This window comes from Mesocricetus auratus, unplaced genomic scaffold (assembly GCF_017639785.1).
Source record: "Mesocricetus auratus isolate SY011 unplaced genomic scaffold, BCM_Maur_2.0 Super-Scaffold_100021, whole genome shotgun sequence".
Taxonomy (NCBI): Eukaryota; Metazoa; Chordata; class Mammalia; order Rodentia; family Cricetidae; genus Mesocricetus; species Mesocricetus auratus.
Window position 1 is genome coordinate 11,193,480 of NW_024429202.1, and position 23,517 is coordinate 11,216,996.

General features: G+C 44.0%; 2 protein-coding genes across 3 annotated transcripts in view; both read left to right on the top strand.

Moving 5' to 3' along the window:
• Adgrf2 (adhesion G protein-coupled receptor F2) overlaps positions 1-15,735 on the top strand; it is a 38,783-nt gene extending 23,048 nt beyond the window's left edge. The window contains exons 7-11 of the mRNA XM_040729521.1: positions 8-1,369; positions 6,350-6,391; positions 9,101-9,160; positions 11,435-11,511; positions 12,666-15,735. Of these exons, the coding sequence (XP_040585455.1) occupies positions 8-1,369; positions 6,350-6,391; positions 9,101-9,160; positions 11,435-11,482 (1,512 nt within the window). The 3' untranslated portion in view covers positions 11,483-11,511; positions 12,666-15,735. The remainder of the gene's footprint in view (positions 1-7; positions 1,370-6,349; positions 6,392-9,100; positions 9,161-11,434; positions 11,512-12,665) is intronic.
• An 840-nt stretch (positions 15,736-16,575) lies between these two features.
• Positions 16,576-23,517, top strand: part of Adgrf4 (adhesion G protein-coupled receptor F4) — a 38,663-nt gene continuing 31,721 nt past the window's right edge. For both annotated transcript variants that reach the window (XM_040729346.1, XM_021228468.2), the window contains exon 1: positions 16,576-16,918. The gene's annotated coding sequence lies outside the window, so the exon portion shown is untranslated. The remainder of the gene's footprint in view (positions 16,919-23,517) is intronic.

Below are 23,517 nucleotides of genomic sequence, written 5' to 3' on the forward strand. Positions count from 1 at the left end.
TTGACAGAGTTACAGTGCCATGGCTAACCATATCCTTAACAGCAAAAGCATATCAAATTGGACCTTCATCCAAGACAGAAACAGCAGCTGTGTCTTGCTTCAATCAATCAATTCATTTGCAAGCAAGCTGTTTGTGAAGGAACACCTCATCAACATATCACATGTCTTCATTCATACCATGGGTACCGTCATGTCCAGGGACAGCCTTGGGAAGAATTTCACTTTCTCAATGCGAATTAATGACACCAGTGATGAAGTCACTGGGAGGGTACTGCTCACGACCGAGGAGTTTCAGAAGGTTCCTTCTCCTTCCCGGGTCATCAGCATTGCGTTTCCAACTCTTGGGGCCATCCTGGAAGCCAGTCTTTTGGAAAATGTGACCGTAAATGGGCTCGTCCTGTCTGTCATCTTGCCTAAGGAGCTTAAAAAAGTCTCACTGATGTTTGAAAAGATCAGCAAGGCTGAAGGAAGGAAGTCCCAGTGTGTGGGCTGGCACTCCCTGGAGAGAAGGTGGGACAAGAGAGCTTGTAGGCTGATTCAAGAAAACTCCCATCAAGCTGTTTGCAGATGCTGGCCCGACAAGTCATTTACCTCTTTTTCCATTCTCATGTCGCCTCACGCCTTGGAGAGCCCGGTTCTAGTCTACATCACATATGTAGGCCTGGGCATTTCCATCTGCAGCTTGGTTATCTGCCTGTTCATTGAGGCCTTAGTCTGGAGTCAAGTGACAAAGACAGAGATTTCATATTTGCGTCACCTGTGCATTGCTAACATCGCGGCCACCCTGCTGATGGCTGACGTGTGGTTCATTGTGGCCTCTTTTCTCGGTGGCCCGGTATCCCATCACAGTGGCTGTGTGGCTGCAACATTTTTCGTTCATTTCTTTTATCTGGCTGTGTTCTTCTGGATGCTTGCCAAGGCTCTCCTTATCCTCTACGGAATTCTGATCGTGTTCCATACACTGCCCAAGTCATTCCTGGTGGCCTCTCTGTTTTCCGTGGGCTATGGGTGCCCTTTGGTGATTGCTGTTATAACACTTGCTGTTACAGAGCCCGGGAAAGGTTACCTGCGGCCTGAGGCCTGCTGGCTTAACTGGGACACAACCAAGGCTCTCCTGGCCTTTGTGGTCCCAGCTCTGGCCATTGTAGCAGTAAACCTGATTACAGTTACATTGGTTATCATCAAAACCCAGAGAGCTGCCATCGGTAGTTCCATGTTCCAGGAAGTAAGAGCCATCGTGAGGATCTGTAAGAACATTGCCATCCTCACACCACTGCTGGGGCTGACATGGGGATTTGGAATAGCCATGGTCGTCGATGCTCGCTCCCTGGCCTTCCACATTATCTTCTCCTCACTCAATGCATTGCAGGTAAGTCCGGATGCCGGGGTGGAATCGGAAGTAGGAGGGTATGTGCCCCTGTTTTGTGACTAGGAGCCCAGGGCACTGTGTTTCATGCAGAAGGCAGTGAAATGGAGATACATTTTTTTGTTTTTCATAAGGACCCGGGCTTGAATTCTACTCTTATTTGTTAAGAATAATGTAGCATGATCTTTGCATGTCTAGTTTTTGCAAGCATGTTTTTCTGGTACAAAAAGAGTGTATAATGCTGCCATTTCCTGGAGGTGCTCAGAAAATGAAATAAATATGAATTTGAAAGCCACAAGCTCAATTACTAAAACCAGGTACTAAAGACCATAAATGCCTGTTAGTGTGCCAAGGTTTTCACATTTTTTCCTTGTCTTTTTGAAATGTGTCTTATGTAATCCCAAGCTGGCTTTGAACTCACTATGATCTTAAACTTCTGGTCTTCCTGCCTCCATCTCCCAGGTGCTGGGATTAGAGGTGTGCACCACCATACACCGTTTATGGGGTTCTGAACATTGAACCCAGGGCTTCACGAATGCTAGGCAAATACTCTACCTACTGAGCTATATGGCTATCCCTGAGTTGTTACTATTTAGAAAGCAAGCAAGCAATCACCTCTTCTAAAATTTGGTCTGGAGGTATTACATCTTTTACACTTGTATTTTCTGCTACTTCGAGGTTTTAGACAGCCATCTATGGCATCTTATTTGAACAAGGCAAGTTATACTAGAGGCTTTAGAGGTGATTTCTTTTCACCCTTCTCATGCTTGTATGGATTAAGTGATGCTCATGGTTTCACGTGTATCATTGCCAACTTCTTTCTGTATGCTTATCAAATATATACTTAATATAAAAATTGAAAACTTATTTATATTATTGTGTATCTGTTAGGCATGCATGCCTCCAACATTCCATTTTAGATGGTGTTGGAGGTTAAACTCAGGGTTTTATAGACTGTGTTCTACCCACTGAATGACATCATAGCTATTATAGAACTTTCCTTCTCACTTAAAATTATATCTTAGTCTTCCACTGATCTAGTGTATATGTCTATTTAATGTCTAGATAAAATTTTGTATTTAATATTTTCCTTCTTGATTAAAATTACATACATTAAATATGAAGATTGCAATTAATTAAAAAGAAGCTTCTAGTTTTCTAAAGAACTATACATTTTTTGAGTGTGTGGAGTAGCCAGTAAAAGTATTTTCAAATATGTATTTTACCCAGTTGGTAACAGAGACTTCAAGTATCTACTCATTTTTCTATTTCAAAATGTGAACAGAAATGATTCACTTTATACAGTAAACATTTTGATGCCTTGGGGAACACTGTTAACAGTAGTAGAGCATGTGTAACATTTTAAATCTTGGCTATAGAAGGTGTTATTACAGTCTAGATTTATACTGATGTTAGTAATTATCAACTCATTATACATCTTTAAAAAGCTAGTCATCCATGGGACTGAGGGAAGACCCCAGGGTTTCTAACCTTCAGCTCAGTGAATCTCCAGGCTATTCTTCATAAACCCTTAATAAACACCTGTCTCACTTCACAGCAGTGACTTTCCTTGTTCCCCTCGGGCTACCCGACTTGTGGCTCTTGTTTTGGGTTGGACTGTGAGCACTTGAGTTTTGATACTGTGGCCACTTTTACTTGTAAAAGGATCAACTTGAAACTCAAGTCATTTTCCTGGCAAGGAGAAGGGTGGAGTCATTGAGATGCCAGGACCTCTGAGGTAGTTGGCAGTTGCCAACCAGTGTGGATGAGGGCTGGACACTATCATTGGAGAAGGCTCATGGAAACGGACTTAGAAATTTTGTGAGCTGGTTACAGACACAGCCATCAGTGAAACTCAGTAACACAGACAGGGACATGGGTTAGACTGAAAACAGCAGTCATGGTTCCCCAAACTTCTTTCTTTGTCTGATTTGATACACGTCTTGCCTATCTTTGTATCAGGGCATCTTTGAGATGCTCAGCGAGGAAGGAGAGGGAGCAGAGCCATGGTTCCTCTGAGGTCAGATTCAGTCAACAGCAGAGGCGGGGCTGAGGGTGAGAAGGTGTGAGGGACAGCTGAGGCTGAGGGAGCGAAAGAGGGGTTCTGAAACTGTCTGGGAGGGTGGAAGATGCATGAGGCAAGTCCTTCTAAAGCTTTTCTGATTCTAGTCTTACAGAAATATCTCTGCTGATGGGGAGCCTAGCCAGCCCCTTCACTGTGGAAGTTATCAGTGTGGAGACAGTGGCTGCCTTGGGTGTCATGGGAGCTGCTGTCTCTTTCCTGTCTTCTCTGAGAACTACTGTGGGCTGGGTGGGATTTTGGGACACTCTCATCTCCCAAAGATATTTTAGTAGGAGAATAAAGCATTGTAGACTAAAACTTGGGAGAAGAGTTCGGTCTTACCTGCTTACATTGTACTTTATACCCAAGAGAATTGGGGGAAATCTACCCCTGCTGATTTTTTAAAAAAGATTTATTCTTCCATCTTTCCTCTGTTAGATATTAAACCATATGAATAAACTTCCTACAAGGTGACACAAACCAATGAAAAGCTATTTTAATGGAATACTTTAATATTTCATATTTGTGCCTGTATGACTCAGGGTGGGAAATAAAGTTATTAGGCTGGGGATATAGGTTAGTGGTGGAGTACATGCCTGGCATGTCCAAAGCCCCTCCATATAAGAAACCACAAGACATCATTAAATATATGCACATGTGAATACAGAATCAGCACACATTGGTTTGTGTTTATTATTATAATTTGTTTTTTTGAGATAGATTATCCCTACGTAGTCCTAACTGTCCTGGAAATCAACATGTAACCCAGGCTGGCCTTGAACTCACAGAGACCCAACTGCCCCTGTCTTCTGAGTGTTGGGATTAGACCTATGTGCCACTATGCCTGGTGCCAGTCATTATTTTAAAGACTGAATATACAAATATATAAAAACAACTCCCAAGGAATTAAAACTCTTATGAGAAAAGACAGTCTTTTTAGTCCTGCAGCCAAAACCAAAACAGAAAACAAAACAAAAACAAAACCCTGCAAGTCTGTGTAGAGAAAATATTCTACAACGTGGTTTTTTTTAGATGTTGTAGTTACCGTTCTAGTATTGGTGAGGAGACACTATGACCAGCACAACTGTTGAAAGAAAGCATTTGCCTGGGGGCTTGCTTACAGTTGTAGAGGATTAGTCCCTGGTCTTCATGGCAGGAAGCAGACAGGCATGGAGCTGGAGCAGCAGCTGAGAACTTTACATCCTTATCTGCAGGTTGCATGAAGGGACAGAGAAATTGAGTCTGGCATGGCTTTTTGAAACCTCCAAGCCCACTCCCAAGGACACACCCCTTCTAACAAAGCTACACTTCCTAACCCTTTCTGAAAAGTAATACTGAGCATTCAAACCTATAAGACTTTGGGAACCACTCCCCTTCAGACCCCTACACTAAATTAAAAGAAAAGTTCCTGGGCCAATTTCACTAATATTGTGATTTTCAAATGCACCCCTAGTACTCAAACAGTCTGGTGTTTGTCTGTTCTGAGAATATTTATAAGAATAATGCTTTGTAAACTAATGGTTCATGTCCCCATGACATTTTCACACTAGAGTTAATGGTAGTTGTAGGCGTAAGAGTGGGAGCCAGTGAGATGACTTAGTAGGTAAAAGTGCTTGATGAGCAAGCTGGACAATTTGAGTTCCATCTTTGAAACACACGTAAAGAGCCAGGTACAATGCTGAGCATCTGTTACGCATAACTCCTCCCAGAACATGGGAAATCAAGACCAGAGATTGGCCTGAAGCTCATGGACCAGTTAGTACAGCATATGCAGCATGATGGAAATAAGAGAGACCCTGACCCAACAGTGTGGATGGCCAAAACTGATCCCTGAAAGCAACTGTCTAACTTACACATGTGTGCCATGGCACCCATCCACCCATCCACCTACAGTAACATGTACATAAACTATACATGCATCAATAATGAGTAAAATTAAATAATTGCGAGCCATTTCTAAAAGAAGAGTTCACACAAACATATGGTTTGATAAAATCTCCATGAGGACCAAACTTGGGTATTTATGGACTGTTCATATGGTAAAGTACATTCGAGTATACATTAGAGGAAGGAGTGAACTGCCTGGCTTCACACTGGTTTCTGCCATCTTCCTCTGTCAGCTCTGTTTTCATCAAAACTGAGGTAGCCGAACAATTGGCTGTAGCAGCTTTTGGGTGCCAGGTGCGTTCATCTGCCTGGGCTCACATTCAGTTTGGAGACAATTTAGCAATGGAGTGCCCACAGGGACAGTTACCTTCCCACTTTTCCTTTCCATCCACCACCCAAGACATTCAGCATCCAAGAAGTGTGTCTAAGGGATGTTGCTGTCTACAGCATTCTAAAATTTGTGTTTCTGAATTTCTTTTTCCTCATAAGAAGAATGGGGCTGTTCCCTGAAATTCCTTCCTCTGGGGAGGTTTTATGTTGTTGCTAGTGGAAAAGCAAAAATATAAAAACAAAACCTCAAATGGATTGTAGCCGTGGAGGACCATTTTCCTTTCCCTGATGGGATCTTCCTCTGCATGAATGATGAGACGCTTTTCTTTGTGCTGTGAACGTGTGTTTTATTAATTATTGTTCAGAGCCTGCAAGCCTGCACTGTCTGGCATCTTCTCTATGCTGAATCATTATATCCTGAGGGGAACAGTTCCTGATTAGTGGAAAGCATTTTCATGCCACTCAGTCTGAAGTTTATAAGATGTCCTTCGTAAAGCAGGGGGCAGAACAGTGGCCAGAACTCTTTGTTGACTAACAGGTTTGTTGTTGTTGTTTTAGACAACATCTGTTGAACAGATGAGTAGGTATTGCGGCCTTAGACTAGGGATGAGAAGAATGGTAGTGGTCAGAATGGTAGCCATGAACGCCACAATTGTTACTCTTCCTGTCATTGTAAGTGGGTCTTCTCTCTCCATCTTTCACAGGGCTTCTTCATCCTGGTGTTTGGAACAGTCCTGGATCCAAAGGTATTGTATGCATACATTCTTGGTTTTCCTCTGTTGTTTACTTGACCTGAAATGTTCACTTGGGAAGAACAATTATTGAACTTGGACCTCAGTCAATTGTGATGTTCCCTGAAACAGAGCGTCAGTCTTCCTTTTTAAATAAAAGGTTTTGAGCTTTTATTTATCTTTATGAATGTTTGCGTGAAATGATGTCTGTGCACCAAGTGTGGTAGTGCCTGCAGAGCCCAGAAGAAGGTGTTGGATCACCTGGAACTTGAATTTCAAAAGATTGTGGGCTGCCATATTGGTTCAGCTGGGAGCAGCCAGTACTTTTAACCAGTGAGCCATCTCCCCAACCCCACTAGGGTTCTTTTAATGCAGGGTTCTTTTCATCATCCTTCAAGCTCTTTTGAGAATACACATTTTATGTACTTTAGCTCTAAGCCTCACAACAATCAAGGAGATTTCTATTCTGTGTCTTACAGATGAGAAAAGAGAGACTCAGGGTGAAGAAACAGCTTGCTCAAGATCCCTCTCTGATTTCTTATGGCAGAAATGGAATTTTTCAGTTAAATCTCACAGTGGGAGGATGTCTCTTGGGAAGGTTGTATGCCAGGAATAGCCCCAATGCCTCACAGAACTGCTCAGTGAGGGACACCAAGGGGTTCAGTTCCCAGCACTCAGTGCTCACACATCAGTCACTCGAGTTACAGGGGATCTGATGCCCTCTTCTGGCCCCTAGGGGCAGTGCATATACATAGTACAGAGACAAACAGGGCAAACAATCCACATTCATAGAGTAAAAAGCTTTAAAAAAGTGAAAAAAAGTGAAAGAAAGAAAAACACCCATCTTCACTGTACGTATGTATGTATGTATGCATGCATGTATGCATGTACATATATTTTTTTTCCAAGACAGGGTTTCTCTGTAGCTTTGGAGCCTGTCTTAGGACTCACTATGTAGACCAGCCTGGCCCCAAACTCACAGAGATCCACTTGCCTCTGCCCCCTGAGTGCTGGCATTAAAGGTGTGTGCCACCACCACCAAGATGCAATGTCAACCTAAAAGTCACTCAGAGGTGAAACAGTTATACTTAATATTTTTATGTGTAGGCAGTCTCAGACTTACAACATTCCATTGAGTTTATCATTGAGCAAGATGGTACAGATTCAAGAGAAATACCGCTTGGACTGAGCTCTTTTCTGGGGCTAGCATCATGCATCATGGTACTCTATTATCAGACTGGGCAGTGGCAGCAAGGCACAGCTCTGAGTCAGCCATGAGCTTCCAATGGTAGACAGCCAGCACTCCATGGTGTCACATGGCTGTGGTGTTCAGTAGGTAGGTATACCAAGTGCAATTTTGACTTAAGGTATTTTTATCTCACAATGGGCTTGTTTTGATGTAATACCCCCTTTCACAAGGAGTATCTATGCTAGCTATGCTCCACAGTTATAAAAAAATGAAGCTGTAAAGCAACTTTATAAGTGAAAACACGCAGGAAGCATTCGCGATACCCATAGTCATAATAGTCAGGGCTGTGTGTCTAGTAACTAACACATTAATTAATACACAGAGTCAAATAACAACAGCACCTTTGCTCTGTGTGCCAGAGTTAGATACAAAGAATTCCCTCCCAGCTACGCAGTCTCTGATCAGTCAGGATCAGAATCTCTTCATTAAAATTAAAATGTAAAAGGCAAATACAGGAAGTGTCACAGGACCAGCCATGACCAATAGAGGCAAAGGAGGAAGAGTCTCGAAAATCCTAAGCTCAGTTGAAAACTGAGCATGTCTTCTCAGTGACACTTACATTAATGTGAATATTCTGCAATTATATGTTAATGATTATGATGCAATTATGAAATATAGAATTTTAAAAAGGATCAGAGCAGGGAATGCGGGTAGAAGTGCCAGCATGGCTTCAAACATCCCAGCAAGAAGCCAGGAGCACCTCCCTCCCTTACAAACTTGCAGCTAACTTTGTGTCTTCAGGGAGGGGTGAAGTCTCCCTGAGCCGGAGGACTTTCACATTGAAGACAATGTATGCAGGACCTGGGAAAGTTAGGTTTTCCATGACAGAAGGGAGGAAGGAAAGGAAACAGGACATGGTTGTGGAGGGAGGCAGGACCATCTACAGTCAATAGACATGAACCCCGGACTTAGATATTTACCTTTTCAGCTGACTGTGTTTGGATGTTATTTAATTTTGGAGTGTTAGTGTACCCAGATGTGTAATTGGGACAATAATATCTATCTTTCAGGGTTATTTTCTTCAAAAAATGGGATGACAAATATGAAAGACACTGCAAAGTTTTAAAGTCATCCTCATTGTCACTATCATTATCAATTCCTTAGTTCCAGAATACCTTGGATACCTTGTTTAGTTATTTTTTTCTCCTTTATAAAATACTTGGATAATTTCAAGTAAGATGTGATTAACTACTTTAAGGGCTCCAAAGTAATGCCAAAGCTGTAATTAGAATCCACAAGCTTGTGCAAACTTGCTTCTTAGTCACAGGATCCATGTTTAAGTCTGGACATGCATCTGCTCCGGAAGCTGCCTCTCCTCATCACCTTGATTTTCTCTATTCACTCCATATGCTACTGACCCCAACAAAAGGACCCAGCCGGCCACCGTTTCCCTTACCATGGCATTTGGCAGCTCCAAGCACATTGTTAACTTCTTATAAACGTTTAATTATTAACCCGTTTTGTTAAATTTCCAGATAAGAGAAGCCTTAAAGAGTCGAGTAACGTCTGCCAAATGGATCTCTAGAGTATCAGAGGTAAACACTTTGCTTTTTCATTTGACAAGGAAACAGCATAAAACCTTTGGGTGTGGAGTTTTCCTGGGTGGACACCTCTTTGAGCTGTTCAGAATCTTTGACCCATCCAAATATGAAGATGAAAGTCGGTTTAAATATATAAAGAGGAGGTGACAGGTGTTGTAGGTATGAACCCCAAACCATGAACTAGGAAGCAGGTTATCAGAAGGAGAAATGGAAGAAGATGAATGATCTCAGGTTCCCAGGGACAGTCTGTTGGTTCTCTCTGATACTGTTCAGTTGGTCATATGCGAGGTGTGAAAATCATGGGGATGCACACACTGAAACCCTATACGAAGGACTTCCCAGGAGCTTGATTATCAAGGAAGCAGTTGCCATGGTTACCAGAGTGGCACAGGCACAGGGCCAATTCAGGGATGTGTCGGAGGTGCTTCAGTCATCCTGTGGGGACTGGACCCTGATGTGCCTTTGCCTTATCCTCTCTTTCTGTGGTTTATAAACTTTATTGTGATACAAGGCTGTTCTGAGTGAGGGAAGAAGTGGAAATGTCTACATGTCAGCAAAGGGGGCTCAGGGTTGACCTGAGGAACATGCCCAACAACAAGAGGTGATCTGTGGCTTTGATTCATTACCTGTTATTCCTTGACCTAGAAGAGCCCACATGTGTGCCTGGGTACTCCCGGATGAACGTATCACTTTCCATTTCCACATCTGTCTTCCTACCCCCTTTCCTCCGGCTTACCTCCTCTCCTTCCCCCTCCCCTTGCCCTCCTCCCCCTCCCCCCTCCCTATTCTCTTCTTTACTCTCAGCCAAACTTTGGTCAATTCTTAGTCCTTCCGGGAGGAAGGTTACTGACTTCTCTATATCCCCCCACCAGTCTTTAAAAAAGGGGCAAATTCACTGAGAATAGACACTTCCTCCAACAAGGCTACACCTTCTAATCTTTTCAAATAGTGCCACTCCCTGGTGACCAAGTATTCAAATCCTTGAGCCTTTGGGGCCATTTCATTCAAACCAGAACAGCCACAGGCTCTCTTCTCTGACTTGGTCTGATTATTTCAAATCCCTTCCAAAGCAGTAGTCCTGGTCCTTGCCTTGTGTGTTTTTAGAATGATCTATTCAGGCCACTGTAGGGAAATTCTGGCCTTCAAGGCCTAGGACAAACAGTCATTTTCTCCACTTCTCTGGTTTTTACCTAAGTCAGAAAGACACCTAGCCCTTCATTATTGTTGATGGTTTTTGATGTTGGCTGTATCTTAGAAACATTTTTGGAGCTTAAAAAAACAAAAAACAAACAAAAAAACCCCACAGCAAACCACAGTCCGCGCCTCACTCAAAAATTAAACCAGAGACTCTCAAGGCTTGAGCCTAAGCATTTATTTTGAGCTCTGCAGTGATCCTAGCATGTGGCCAGGGTTAAGAGCCTCTGGTCTAAGAACAACATGTATTTATCCTTCATCTTCATTCTTTCCTTCATTTTGTTCAGCAGCCTTAGGCAATTACCTGTCATTAGCTTTAACACCCTTACCAGAGTACAGAAGTAGGGTTGCCGTCCATTTATCTGTTCTGCTTTGAAGGGTCTGCAGTCCCTGGTAGCAATCTTCTGCAGTCCAGATTTAACTCACCCTTCATGGGATCCACCTGGCAGGACCAGTCCTAGTCTCTAACACCCTGGACAGCGTGCACTTTTGTGTTCATTTTGTAGCTGACAAGATGAGCTAGCCTATGCTCATGTAACTACAGATCTGTCAGTATATAAATGTCTTGCCTCTTTAGACAACACATGCCTAAAGAATACCCAGAAGATTTTTTGGCGCATGAGCACCACAAAGGTGTAGGAAACCTTACTGTTGAGGGCTTCAGTAGAACGGTTGTTAAGAAACCAAGTGCAAGACTCCAGGTTCCTTTCTTCTTACCACTCTCTATGCCCTCTCCCTCCCTCCTCTTCTGTTCTCTACTCTCCCTTCCCTTATCTCCTCTCTTTTTTTCCCTCCTCCTCCTCCTCTTCCTCTCCCTGCTTCTCCTTCTCATGCTCCTCCTTCCTCTTCCACCTGCTCTGGAATTCTCTTAGTGCCAGGTTATGGTAGAGAAGGACCCCCCCCCGCCCCAGACAAGCCTGTCACTATGATGTTTTAATATGAACAGGAAAGGAGGAGGTGGTGTGAAAGGGAAACCATTTTCCCATGCCTCAGGTTCTCTGTGCACCTAGAATCGCTGTGATAATTGCAGATTGACTGGCAATGATAGATGCAGTGATATTTTGTCTTCAACAGGACCTTTCTTCTGAATTCTCTTGCCATCCTACCAAAGGGCCAAGCTAAGAAACCAGGATACATCCCTAACATGGGAGGTGAGTATGCAGCAGGACAGTCTCTAAGTATGCTTTGTGTTTATGGCATTCCTTTGATTATAATTAGAAATAAATCCTCTTGATTCCTGTGTTGGTAAGGCACGTTCTTGGGTTACGGAATTTTTTGTTCCATAAAACAATAAGGCATTTCTGGGAAGGCTTATGTCTTGGCCTGGGTATGCTTACGGTGGCTGAGCAGGCTCCCTATGTCCATCTCGTCTTGTTTTCCACTCCCAGGACATCTTGCATCAGCAATGTTGCCAAATCTCCTACTGTGGTCCTTTTCCTTTTTCTAGTCTTAAAAGGTCAAGAAATTTTGACTGATAGTGTGGGGAAGAGCCCTCAGGGTGGGGATGTAGAAGCTGGATGGAGTCATAGGGAGCTAGAGTTAGAGAAATGAGCCATAGGAGGAACTAACTCAGAGCCATATAGAGGGACGTGGCAATGCAGCTTTGGGAGACAGTTAAGAGCTACAGACCTGTGCAGGCTCTAGAACATCAGGGTGGAAGCCTGAGACAATCGTGTAAACACACTGAAGCACCCCATATCCATGGGGAGACTCACAGAGATGGGAAGTGTATGCAGAGAGAGTGTGAGGAGTATGGGAAACTCACAGCAGAATAACTCAGAGAGGATGAAGTTCACACAGACCAAGACTCTCAGAGTGCAGAAGAGTGCAGAGAGATGCAGAAAGAGGCACTGTGGTATGCAAAGAGAGTCTCCACACCTGCTCCAACACACCCAGGCTCCAGCAGCCTCTGTGTCCTTGACAGTAGCCTGAGGCTTTGGAGAGAGAAATGGTTCTTTTCTGAGAATAGTCATACTTCAAAGGAAATGGGTTTAGCTGTGTGTAACACATCCATCTGTAAACCCAGCACCGGGGAGGTGGAGGCAGGAGGATCACTGTGACATCATCCTCAATTACGTAAAAGGTTTGAGGCTAACCTGTGTTACCTGAGATCTTGCCTCACCTTATTCCTGAAATGAAGTGGTTTGTGTTAGAGCACCTTCTGGGAATAGAACAAGACAATTTCCCGGGTTTCAAAGAGCCTTAGAGGAAGAGACTGTCCATCGGGCAGCTGGGTGTGCAAGCGTAAAGCATCTGTGTCTTGCTACTTGTATATTTAAGTTGGGATTTTTCTGTTCTTGACAAGGTTGCTCATTCCTGGAATGGCAGTGCCTGAGGAAGCATACAGTTAATTCCTGTCTTCTTGCCACTGGGTACTTTGAAGGAAGCCTCCCACACTGCAGAACTGATGGAGGAGGGGGTGACGTGTGGAAAACATGAAGGCCCCTCTGTCGAAGCTGTTCTGTGCTTCTGAACATGTCTTCCCCACCAACTGCAAATCTATATATGACACACTAAGCATCCACAAGGGACAAGAAGACAAAGTGGGTCACAGCGACAGGGTGTCACTGGCGCCTCCATCTCTGTACTGCTGGGTCATACTTATCACCAGGGAGAGAGCTCGGATTACCTCAGCAAAGGTGGCCTAAGATGCAACATGTTGGATTCTACAGGAGGGTCCTAAAGAGTAGTCTCCAATGGTTGGACAGACTCTTAAGTACCTCACAGCTGCCTCTCTGTATCGAAGGGAGCCTTCTGCCAGTATGTTCTACTTTCTCAAAGTCAAATTGATTAGGTGGTCAAGCCTGGCTCTGCCTTGGATGTGACTTCTTTGACAGCGAACCGAGTGAAAACCGTAGAGCTTTTGAATGGAACAGGATGCCCGTTTTAAGCTGGTGGAACCCTGGAACTGTGAGCCATGGCTCTGCTAGTCTGGGCCAACTCTATTGGCTTCCAGTGCTCCATGCTCTCTCTCTCTGAGAGGCTCTCTGCTTCCACTTTCAGACATGAGAGGCTGCTGAAACCCAGGTGGGGGAGAAGAAATATTATACTCCAAGCCCTGTGCTGCTCATTTTCCTAGCTGTATGTAAACACACCCAACATTTAAAGCAGCTGTCACCTGACAGAGAGCAATGCTGTGGGTAGAAGGCCTCTCTGAAGCAAACCCACAGGCAGCTGCCCCTGAAGAAAAGCAGAAGTTAAAGACAAAGGGACATGGACAGATGCCAAGCTGTCCTATCTTAGGCCAGTATTATTGATGTTCTGTTACAGATGGGAGGCTGGGCATGGCCCAAAGCTGAAGAGTAAGACCTTGTCTAATAAAACAAGTACCCCCCACAAATAAAAACCAAACAACAAACCAAATCACAGAAGCAGCATCAAAAACTCCAACTAACATCAAAACCAAACACAAATGGGAAAGTCAGGCTCTCTCTGTGGGTGAGTAGCTAGCCCTCTTTCTCCTCTGTGTGTGTGAGAATGTGTGTGCTATTTATGTGTGGGCGGTGTCTGCACATGTGTGTGGATGTGCTCTAGATGATCAGGAGAGGATGTCTGGTGCTCTGCTCAACCACTCTCTGCCTTATTTCTTTGAGATACAGTCTCTCACTGAACTTAAGCTACGCTCAAGCCAGCAAGCCCCGGTGACCCTCCCTTATCTGCCACCCACAGACTATAGGTGGGTATGGCTCTCCCTATATCTCAGGGGAATTTGAAGTCAAGTCCTCATGTTTGTATAATAAGGACTCCTACCAGTTAGACATCCCCCAGCCTCATCATACACAGTTAACAGAAATAAAAAGAAATATCTTCATTTAAGTAGGGAAGCCTGAGAGGCCACAGTTACAAGGAAGATCAATTAGAAGCAGGAAAGCATGGACCAACTAGGGGAAAGTCTTCTTTCCAGTGGGGTGCTTACATTGGGACATAGCATCCTTTTCATGTATCAGAGTTGGTCTAGTTAGCTATACTCCAACAGATCCCCGGATATCTTTAAACAAAGAAGACAGGGTATACATGGTGCTGTTCCTCAGTACAGATACTGTAGTATCATGAATGATCACTTGCTTACGGTCAGTGAAATGAAGTCAAGATGGAGTCTCTCGTGGCTAATGGGTGGAGGAGTACTAACGTGCACAGAGCTTGGAAAAGACTAAGTATTATTCCACACAGAGATGAGAGCTCCGGGCACAGGGAGAGACGAAGGAAGTCATCTTTTTGCATTACGTGTTGAGCAGGTGTGTCTGTCTTGAAAGCACTCAAGTTGGGGTGCAGTCTCTCTGTGACAGGACGGTGATATCACTAACCAAGAAAGAGGGTGGATGCTGAGAGGACCACTCTGGCATTCCTTGGCATGAGGATTTCTGGAAGGACTCTAGCCTTTTCTCCAGCAGCCCCCAAATATACACTTCAGCATCTTGAAAGATGTCAACGGACTGCACAGACTAAGTTGACTTGTGTGACCCTCAATGCAGTGTGCTGCTCACATCTCACAACGATGTCATATGGTCAGCTGGCCCAAGGAGACATGGTTCTGAAGAAGCTTTGTCACTTGAAGGGACATGTTACAAGGCTCTCCTTGGAAAGTCACTTAAATTCTTTAGAATTCGTTTTCCTTATTTGTAAGTGCCTGATAGGTGAGTCTCCCTCCTAGGATTACTGTAATGATTCAAAATAGTGAAGTATTTATAATAGTACTGGAAAGTAATAATTGCTCATTAAAATGCTAATTTCTTTCATTAGCGTGCCTGTGAATACATGTACATATAGATATATGCCCATGCACAAGTAAACACACAGCCATGGCCTCTGGCATGAGTTTGAATGAAGATATCCTCATGGGAACAAGTTAAGTGACTTCTAAATAAAACAATGAAGCATTTGATTTTGTCTGTGTAACAGGAGGATTATGATCCAGTAAAACTCACTGAAGCTCATGAAATGAGCCTGTTAGCTAATGCTCCCTGATCGTAATGCATAGTTCCATGGGGATACCATGGGGCTACCATAGGGACTGCCAGGGGGCTGCTATGGGGCTACCATGGGGTTCCACTCATCCTATGGTGTTTCCAAGACTGGCTTTCCTTCTGCCTTCTCTAGGGGGTCTTCCCTGACTGCCCCCACTTTCCTATAACACTTGTAATCTGTGCTGTTCACTTCCATTAATACTTACTGTGCTGTATGGTTTGCTTGGCTTGATATTTTTCTCTGTTTTCTTTCCCAGATAAGGTTGTGACTCTTTAGGAACAGGCTGACTTTATATTTGATAACCACTTTGTAACACTTTTCTTGATGCTGATAGGGCAACCAAGTGTCTTACACATAGAGCATGCTCAGTAAATATGTACGTTCAATAAAGTCCTTTGATTACGCAATCACTTGAGACTGTGTGTTGGTTTTTTCCAAATCACAAATGGCCCAGTACTTAAGGAGTGACCTACATAGGGCTGACCCATTTCTGCAAATGTTGCTTCCCTGACCTGCATTGCTGGGAGTGAGGCAACACAGATGCAACTCACTTATTTCTCTTTTCGTGTCACCCCTCCCCCGTGACTTCTAAGTGGGGGATTACAGCACTCGGGGAAAGAAGGCTTACAAACTGGCACAATCAGAATGTGGGCCTCTGGTGGCGCGGACATCAGTCCAGACTGACGGGTTGCCGGGAGGCTGGCTCACGTGAAGCTTTCCTGCAAGCGGAGGCCACCCTCTGGCTCCGCATTACCCACTGGCATGGGGGAGGCTGCGAAAGAACTTCTCATCCTAGTCCTTAAAAAGAAAAGTGAGTAGGGCTTGAAAGACAGCTCAGTGGGTGAAGGCAATTGCCATCGAGCCTGATGACCTGAGTCATCACACACACACACACACACACACACACACACACACACACACACACACACACACACAGACAGACACAGAGACAGACACAGAGATGGAGAGAGACACACAGAGACAGAGAGACAGAGAGAGATAAAAGAAAGAACCATAAATCTCTCTGGCGCCAAGGTAGAGACTAACTCATAATTTTCTGGTCACTTTCTCGGTCAGTTTTCCCCAAATTCATAGGCCCAGGTAAAGTACAATAATGGCCTTTTAAAACCATAAACAATAGTGGCAAAGCCTTGCATGTTGTCACCCTTGTTCTAATTACACCAGGGAAGATGCAACACAGACTCTCACGTGACCATCTGAGATAAAGACGAGAATCGGAGGACAAACAAGTGACTCACTTTAATGGATTCGCTTCAGACAAGAGAAACCTGTAATTTCTCTTAGGCATGCTTGACAGACCCACTGTGGGGTGAATCACAGCCTCACACAAGCCTCGAGGCTGTGGGCTGCTTCGCAGTGGCCAGATTGGCTTCTCCCTACCAGCAGTTGCTTCTCACTCGGGCCTCCGGGACTCCCTTTCCAAGAGATAGCGATGGGTCACTATCAGTGAAGGGGACTGGAGAGTTTCGGTGTGGCCACGTGATGGTGGGGCACCAAGGTCCGCAGTTCAGTGCTGACTTTCCTGCCAGGTGACAGTCGGCTTCTGGGCTGCCAGACCTACTTCTTGGATGCGTGAGTACATGGCCCATGCCATCACCCCTTTGCGAGTAAACAGTTGATTTCTTTCTGCACCTATCCCGGAGTGGGGGAAATGGGGTGATTTGGGATGGATGGTGTTTTCTGGAATGCTTGATTCTGCAGTGTCTCCTTCTTGGCTAGCTCAAAGTTGGAGTGCCTGTTTTATATTTGTTTTTCTTCATGGAGTCATCTGTCAGGCTTGGATTGCTCATCTCTTGGAGTGAGATTGCAATATGCCTGCCAATTCGACTCGCTGCCTCTGCACTGTCTCCATGCCAGATAGATTTCAACTCTCTTTAGAACACAAAGCTTTAAAATTCTTGTCTCTTATTTTCATGAAACTGACAAATTGTCATTATGGCAATGTAAAGGAAAAGCACTACCAACAGTGACTGCTGGAAACCCTTCCTACAGTGTCCCCCTGGTCTCTGAGTTGATCAGTGCGGGTTTCTTGAAGGCCTGTGCTCTGGACTCAGAGGGTAACTGCAGCTGTGTTGGGCTTTTGGCTTTATTGGGTGTTGCATGATTAGTGTGAGCACTCCGGGGGAACGTCCTTCACAGAACAGACAAACTGCCAAAACCAATAATTACTTTACAATTATTCAAGTATTGAGATAGTTGGTGAGATGAAGATGCCTCCTACTCTGCAATTTTGTGCTTCTTGAGAGCTGTCAGCTTTTGGATCTGGATACAAAGTGATGGATGACACCATCTAAAATAGTCAAGAAGAGATGGGTCTGGTTTTATTTCTAGTAGTTCTCTGTAGTTCTTTTTCCACCAAACGTACCTCACCTATGGTGAAAGAGAGCCAGTAAAAACCAATCTGTAGATTCTATTACTGAGGTCATTTAACCATTTGATATTATAATCAAAGTTCTAATTACACAACAAGAGTAGGAATATATGGTTATGGGATTAGGCTTAGGGGAACAGCACACACACACACACACACACACACACACACACACACACACACACACACACCCTCTCACTTTTGAGTTTCTCATCTTCCAGTTAACCTTTCTGAATTAGTCATTCCCATAAGATAGTAGGATTTGTCAAGGAGCATGTAGCCAGTTGCTGTTTTCAAGGTTAATAGACAAGTGACAATTTGCCTCTCTCTCACACTGGAGGGGAGATAATCAGGAAGTCTGAGAGCTCATATGCCAATCATCCTTCGCCACGGTCTACTTCTCAGTTCATGGCCTGACCTTTTATTTTCTTTGGGATCCTGATGTCAGTCCTTTCCAGGCATGTTGAGGCGGGTGCGGAGTGCCTCGGTGAGCATGACTCATCCTACAGCCTCGTCTAGTGAATGACGGGAGTGGGTTCCAGGACCCAGAAAGACTGGTTATCATTTTGAAAGACAACTCACTCAGAAACTCAGCTGTATGTACAAGAAAGAGAGAACAAATACGAGGTAGTGTGCAGGAGCACATGGTTCTTACTGTCCGGAGGGTCAGGGTTCCTGACTGAAAATGGACACAGCACAGAGCGGGGACACATGCACAGCCAACACCACTGTGTCCTCATCTTACCTCACTTCCTTGTCCTCCCTTCCCTTTCCCTCCCTTTTCCTCTTCTTTTTCCCTCTTTCCTTCCTCCATATCTCTTCCTTCGTGAAACTTCATAGACATTTTTTTTTAAATGAGGGCCCAGACAATGCAACAACATGGAGGCTTGACAAGAGAGAGAACATTTCTACCAAACTCAGCAGGTTCCAGAAATTATCAGGAGTTCCAAGCACCAGGGTTACCTGTGTCTGTGCGCTCCCACACCCACATCTTTAATGGCAGAGCGAAAAGCTTCAGGGAAGAGCCTGTGTTAGAACGGAGTACGTGCAGATGTGCCTATCATTATTATTTCCTAAACAACTTAGGATAACAACTATTTACAAAGCATCTGTGATGGTGTAACATGCGGGAGAGGTTTTGTGCAAATACTTGCACCATTTTTTCTGGAAAATAATGAAATATGTAGGGATTTTGCTGGCTGAAGGAGGCTACTGGGAGACATCTGTATGCTCACCTGCTTCTTGAGGATAGAGGAGGTTTCCTTGGATCTTAGAGCAAAACCTTCATATGTTGGGCAAGGGTCTCCATTCATTCAATTTGCAGGGTCATTCATTCACTCATTCATTTATTCAACAAGCGTTTCCCATTCTGAATGGATGCTGAGTTGGCTGAGGACGGAGAAAGGGCAGGTGTCCATCTTCTGACTAACAAGATTTTATCTTAGTTGTGGCCTGCTTTCTCTCAGATTTTCATGACCATTGTGACTAGATCTCTTCCATAGAGGGATGTGATATGCCCAGAACAGCAAATAGGTTGGGAGGGGTAATTGCTTAGATACCCCACTCTGGGCTGACCGGTGGATTTAGTTGCATTTTCCCTTAAGTCTTCAAGACCAGCCCATGCTATTTTCTCTCTGTAATCACCAGGTTACAACAGGGAGCCTGGCTGTATTTGGCAGCTTAGAATTGCTGTTTATTATCGTGTGAGAAGTGAAGGTGGGTGGTGGAGGGTAATTCACGCTTTTGCCAGGGTGTGTGGAGAGGCAAGCTGCTCTGGATGGAAGGGGAGAGCTGGACTGTGCTTCAATTACTTTCATAGGTCCTGAGAAACTGCCACACTAGGTGGTCTCGCTGAAATTAGTACCTTGTGCTATTCACTCTGAGAATAAGGTGTGGATCTGCCCTCACTGGGGGACTAGCAAAGAAACCAGAGAGAGGTTCTTTGCAAATGACAAGTGACTCGCTATTTACGTCATTGCTGAAGATGACCTCAAACTAGAGTTCATTGGCATTTTGTTTCCTCCTCAATTTTCATTTCCAATTCTGTCCTTCTTTCTTGTGTTTTTCCAGAGCTTTGGTGTGAGAGCCACAAGTGCCTCCCATGAACATACTGCCATAGGGATGGGCATTGGCTAGATGCCCAGCAAATAACCCTGGAGTCCAAACTCAGATAGCTGAGTGTGTTTTCCTCTAAGATAGCATGATTTTCACATGATAGCAGCTTTATACTCCTCAAGGCATTTAAAGAGGTTTATCTTTGTTTCTAATTATGTATATGCCCTTGTGACTATATATACATGAATATTGGTGTCCACAGAGGCTTGTCTCTTAGAGCTGGAGTTACAGACAGTTGTGAGCCACCTGATCTGGATACTGGGAAGTGAACCAAAGTTCTTTGCAAAAGCAGTAAGGTCTCTTCTCTCTAGAGCCCCTCAGGGTGTTTTGCAAGTGTGTGTATGGGTGTTTTGCTTGAACATATGTCTCTTCACTTTGTGCATGTAGTATCTGCAGAGATCAGGAGCAGGTCCCTGGGACCTGACCTACAGAAGGGTGTGAGCTGTCATATGGGTGCTGGGAATCGAACCTGGATCTTCTGAAAGAGAAGCCAATGCTTTTAACCTCTGAGTCATCTACCCAACCTCTTCTCAGCCCCCAAAGCATTTTTTGTTGCTGATGTAATTTTGGTAAAGTCTGGGCGAAACAATACTGTTACTGAAAGAATTGTGTGTGTGTGTGTGTGTGTGTGTGTGTGTGTGTGTGTGTGTGTGTGTGTGTGTTGGGGACAAGAGGGAGTCTGGCATAGTATTTTGTTCCCTAGGTCGGGTGGATGGAACATCTTTATCTGTCATGAAACTGAGGTTCATTAGGGCACTGAATCCAATGTATGTGAAACCTACACTACTTACCATAGGAAAGCAGACAGAACTCTCAAATTCAAAGAAAACTGAAGCCAGTGGATATAAATGCCCCAATTGTTAACGTTTCTTTAGTTTTATTTTCTTTCACCTTTGGTGCCCATTGCAAATGGTTGAGAAAAAAATTAGTGGATAATAGGAAACTGTCCCAAATACACATACGCACTACTGTGGTACCCTAAGAACCTTGCTTATTTTCTTCCACAGGGTACTAGACCCCCCACTCTCTCTCTGCATTACACACTGGGGATTGAAGCCAAAGCTTTTCCTAAGCCAAGTGGGTGTTTGCTTGTTTTTACCATGCAACCATACATCTGTCCCTGGGTTACGGTCTTGATTTAAGAAGCCCATCTTCCTGCTGGGAGTGTCTGCTCCCTTAGCCATGTTTCATAGCAATAGATGTTGAGGATGCACTCAACCTTGCCGACAACAACCTGAGCATACTGCAGAACAGAGCTGAGCATCACACATGTGCAGCAATACTTAGCGTTCACACAGAGTAAGGCCAGACACTTAGCCTTCACTGACAGCTGCCCAGCCAGGTCAGACAGCCTAAGTCAGGCTCCTGCCTGAGACTTGTGCTTTTCTCTTTTGTATGGCTTACACCTTTCTGCTGCCTTTAATGTAGTATTTAGTTTTTTTCTACCTTATTAAGAGATAACATACTACATACAAGATAGTACCAAAGATTGGAGAGAGACCTACTTAATTCATTTGTAGAAACTTTTCAGCTTGGAGTCATGCAAAATGTAAAGTTCGCTTGACATGTAAATTTTCACGTGTTTGCTTACGGTGCACTTGTGTGCAGGTGTATGTCCCGGTGTGCATGTGAGGTCAGAGGACAACTTCGTGGAACTGGATCTCTCTTTCCTTTCTTTACATGGGCTCTGTGATCCAACTCTGACCACCAGGCTTGCTAACTAGGTCTTTCTCTGCCAAGCCATCTCACCAGTTCAAATTCACTTTAAGTATTTATCAATAGTAAATCTAAGAAGGTATAAATAAAGATATCAGTGCTTCCTCGGGCTATCTGTCTTTTAACTCATAGCAGATGATGCGTTAGGGGCTTTTGAGTTTAGTGGGTCCCAACCAGTACTTGAGAAGATACCAGGTAGACTAAAGTAGCACACAAGATAAAAAATACCAGTTGTATCAGGGCATCTGGTAGTGTGTGTGTGTGTAATGTCTTTATAATAAAGCGTTTAAGGCAAAAAAATTATGTTATTTTTCAGTTTTGTGTATCGAAATTTGTAGGCATATTTATATATGCATACTGACTCATAACGTATGCTGTTTTTTTATTGTGTCATGGTAACAAAATTTGAAAGTCAGGTGTGTCTGTGAAATGTGTGGGCACTTTAAGATGACTTACACAGGTTCTTCCGGTATGTTGCTAACCATCACAATGTCTACTGTGGCATTGCCCAGCACAACTATGGGCCAATCAGACACAGGGGCCTCTTTCTGCCCACACTGTATGATCACGAATTCTGTACACACACAACCCCAGGGTCCCTGCAGATTCATTACCACTCCCCAGCTATGGTTCATCCTGCTTGTTTCCCTGCTCAGACTTCCTTTTTTATTTCTTCTTAATTTCCCCCCTTGTATTGAAAGCATATATCTTCCTACATAACATATCCTAGATATTCATTCCCCTCCCTCTAGTCCTCCCAGTCCTCCTCACCCTTCATTTGGTGACAAGTGATGTCCACTTGGGCCTCTGTCTCCCCCATTATTTGGTGATTTCACTTAGATCACCTTTTTATATGTGTATATCTTAGGAAGCTTCTGCTGTTTCAGGTTTCCATACTACCCCCTTAACTTTTGGAGTCTTCCTTATTCTCTTCTTCATACCCCGCTCCCCTCCCACATCCCTCTTGACCTCCTGTGCCTGCTTCCGTCTTCATGCTGGCAACCGAAACATGTGCTCTCAGCTTCATCCCCTGCCCCAGAGCCTGCTGCCCACCACCACACTCCTCTGCCATGATGGACTCGTATCCCTATGAAACCATAAACCAAACTAAACTTCTTGTGTTTCATCACAACAGAAGAAAAGTAACCAATACAGCTTGTCTTCTTTTTATTTTTACTCTCTCACATCTGGTACAGTTTCTGGCAAATACGAGCTACCTGATAAATGTTGGTTGTTAGGATGGTTCTATGCTACCTTTAAGGAGATGAGTGGGAAAATAGGCTTTGGCAAGGTCAGGTTATAAACAGTAGACAGGAAGCTGGAACCCAGCTCTGTTTCCAAAAGTCCAGGCTACTTTTGCTCCTCTGTGTCTGCATCTCCAAGAGAAAGAAAATTATAAGGAAAAAAAAAGTCTTAAAGTCAGGGGTCTGAATTGCTCCTATCCCACATGGAGGTTCCGTGGTGATACCTTGTTAGAAATGTGACTTTGAAAGATGGTCAAGGAAAAGGCAAGAAACACAGACATGGCCACAGAAGAGATGATTACTCCCCAGGGCCTTCAGTCTGTCTGCACAGTAGTTGACTCATCTACTGAGAGAGTCTTGTTCTAGTAGCAGACAAGTATGTACATTAATTTATGTCAAGTTATTTGTCTCCAAGTGACTAGAGACCTGGTGCACAGCAGTTACATAATGCCACCCACTGTGTGTGTGTGTGTGCACATATGTACACATGTGTAGACCAAAGGATGACATTGTTTTTTTTTTTTGTTGTTGTTGTTGTTGTAGTTGTTCTGTCACTTTGCTCCTTGTTTTTGAGATAGAGTCTTTCATTAACCCAGAACTGGCTGATTTGGCTGGCCTGACTGGCCAGTGAGCCCCAGGGTTCTTTTTGTGTTAGCCTTCCTAGTAGTAGGGGATTACAGGTGTGACTGAACCATCTTCCCAGACTCCCTAGAAAATCTGATAAA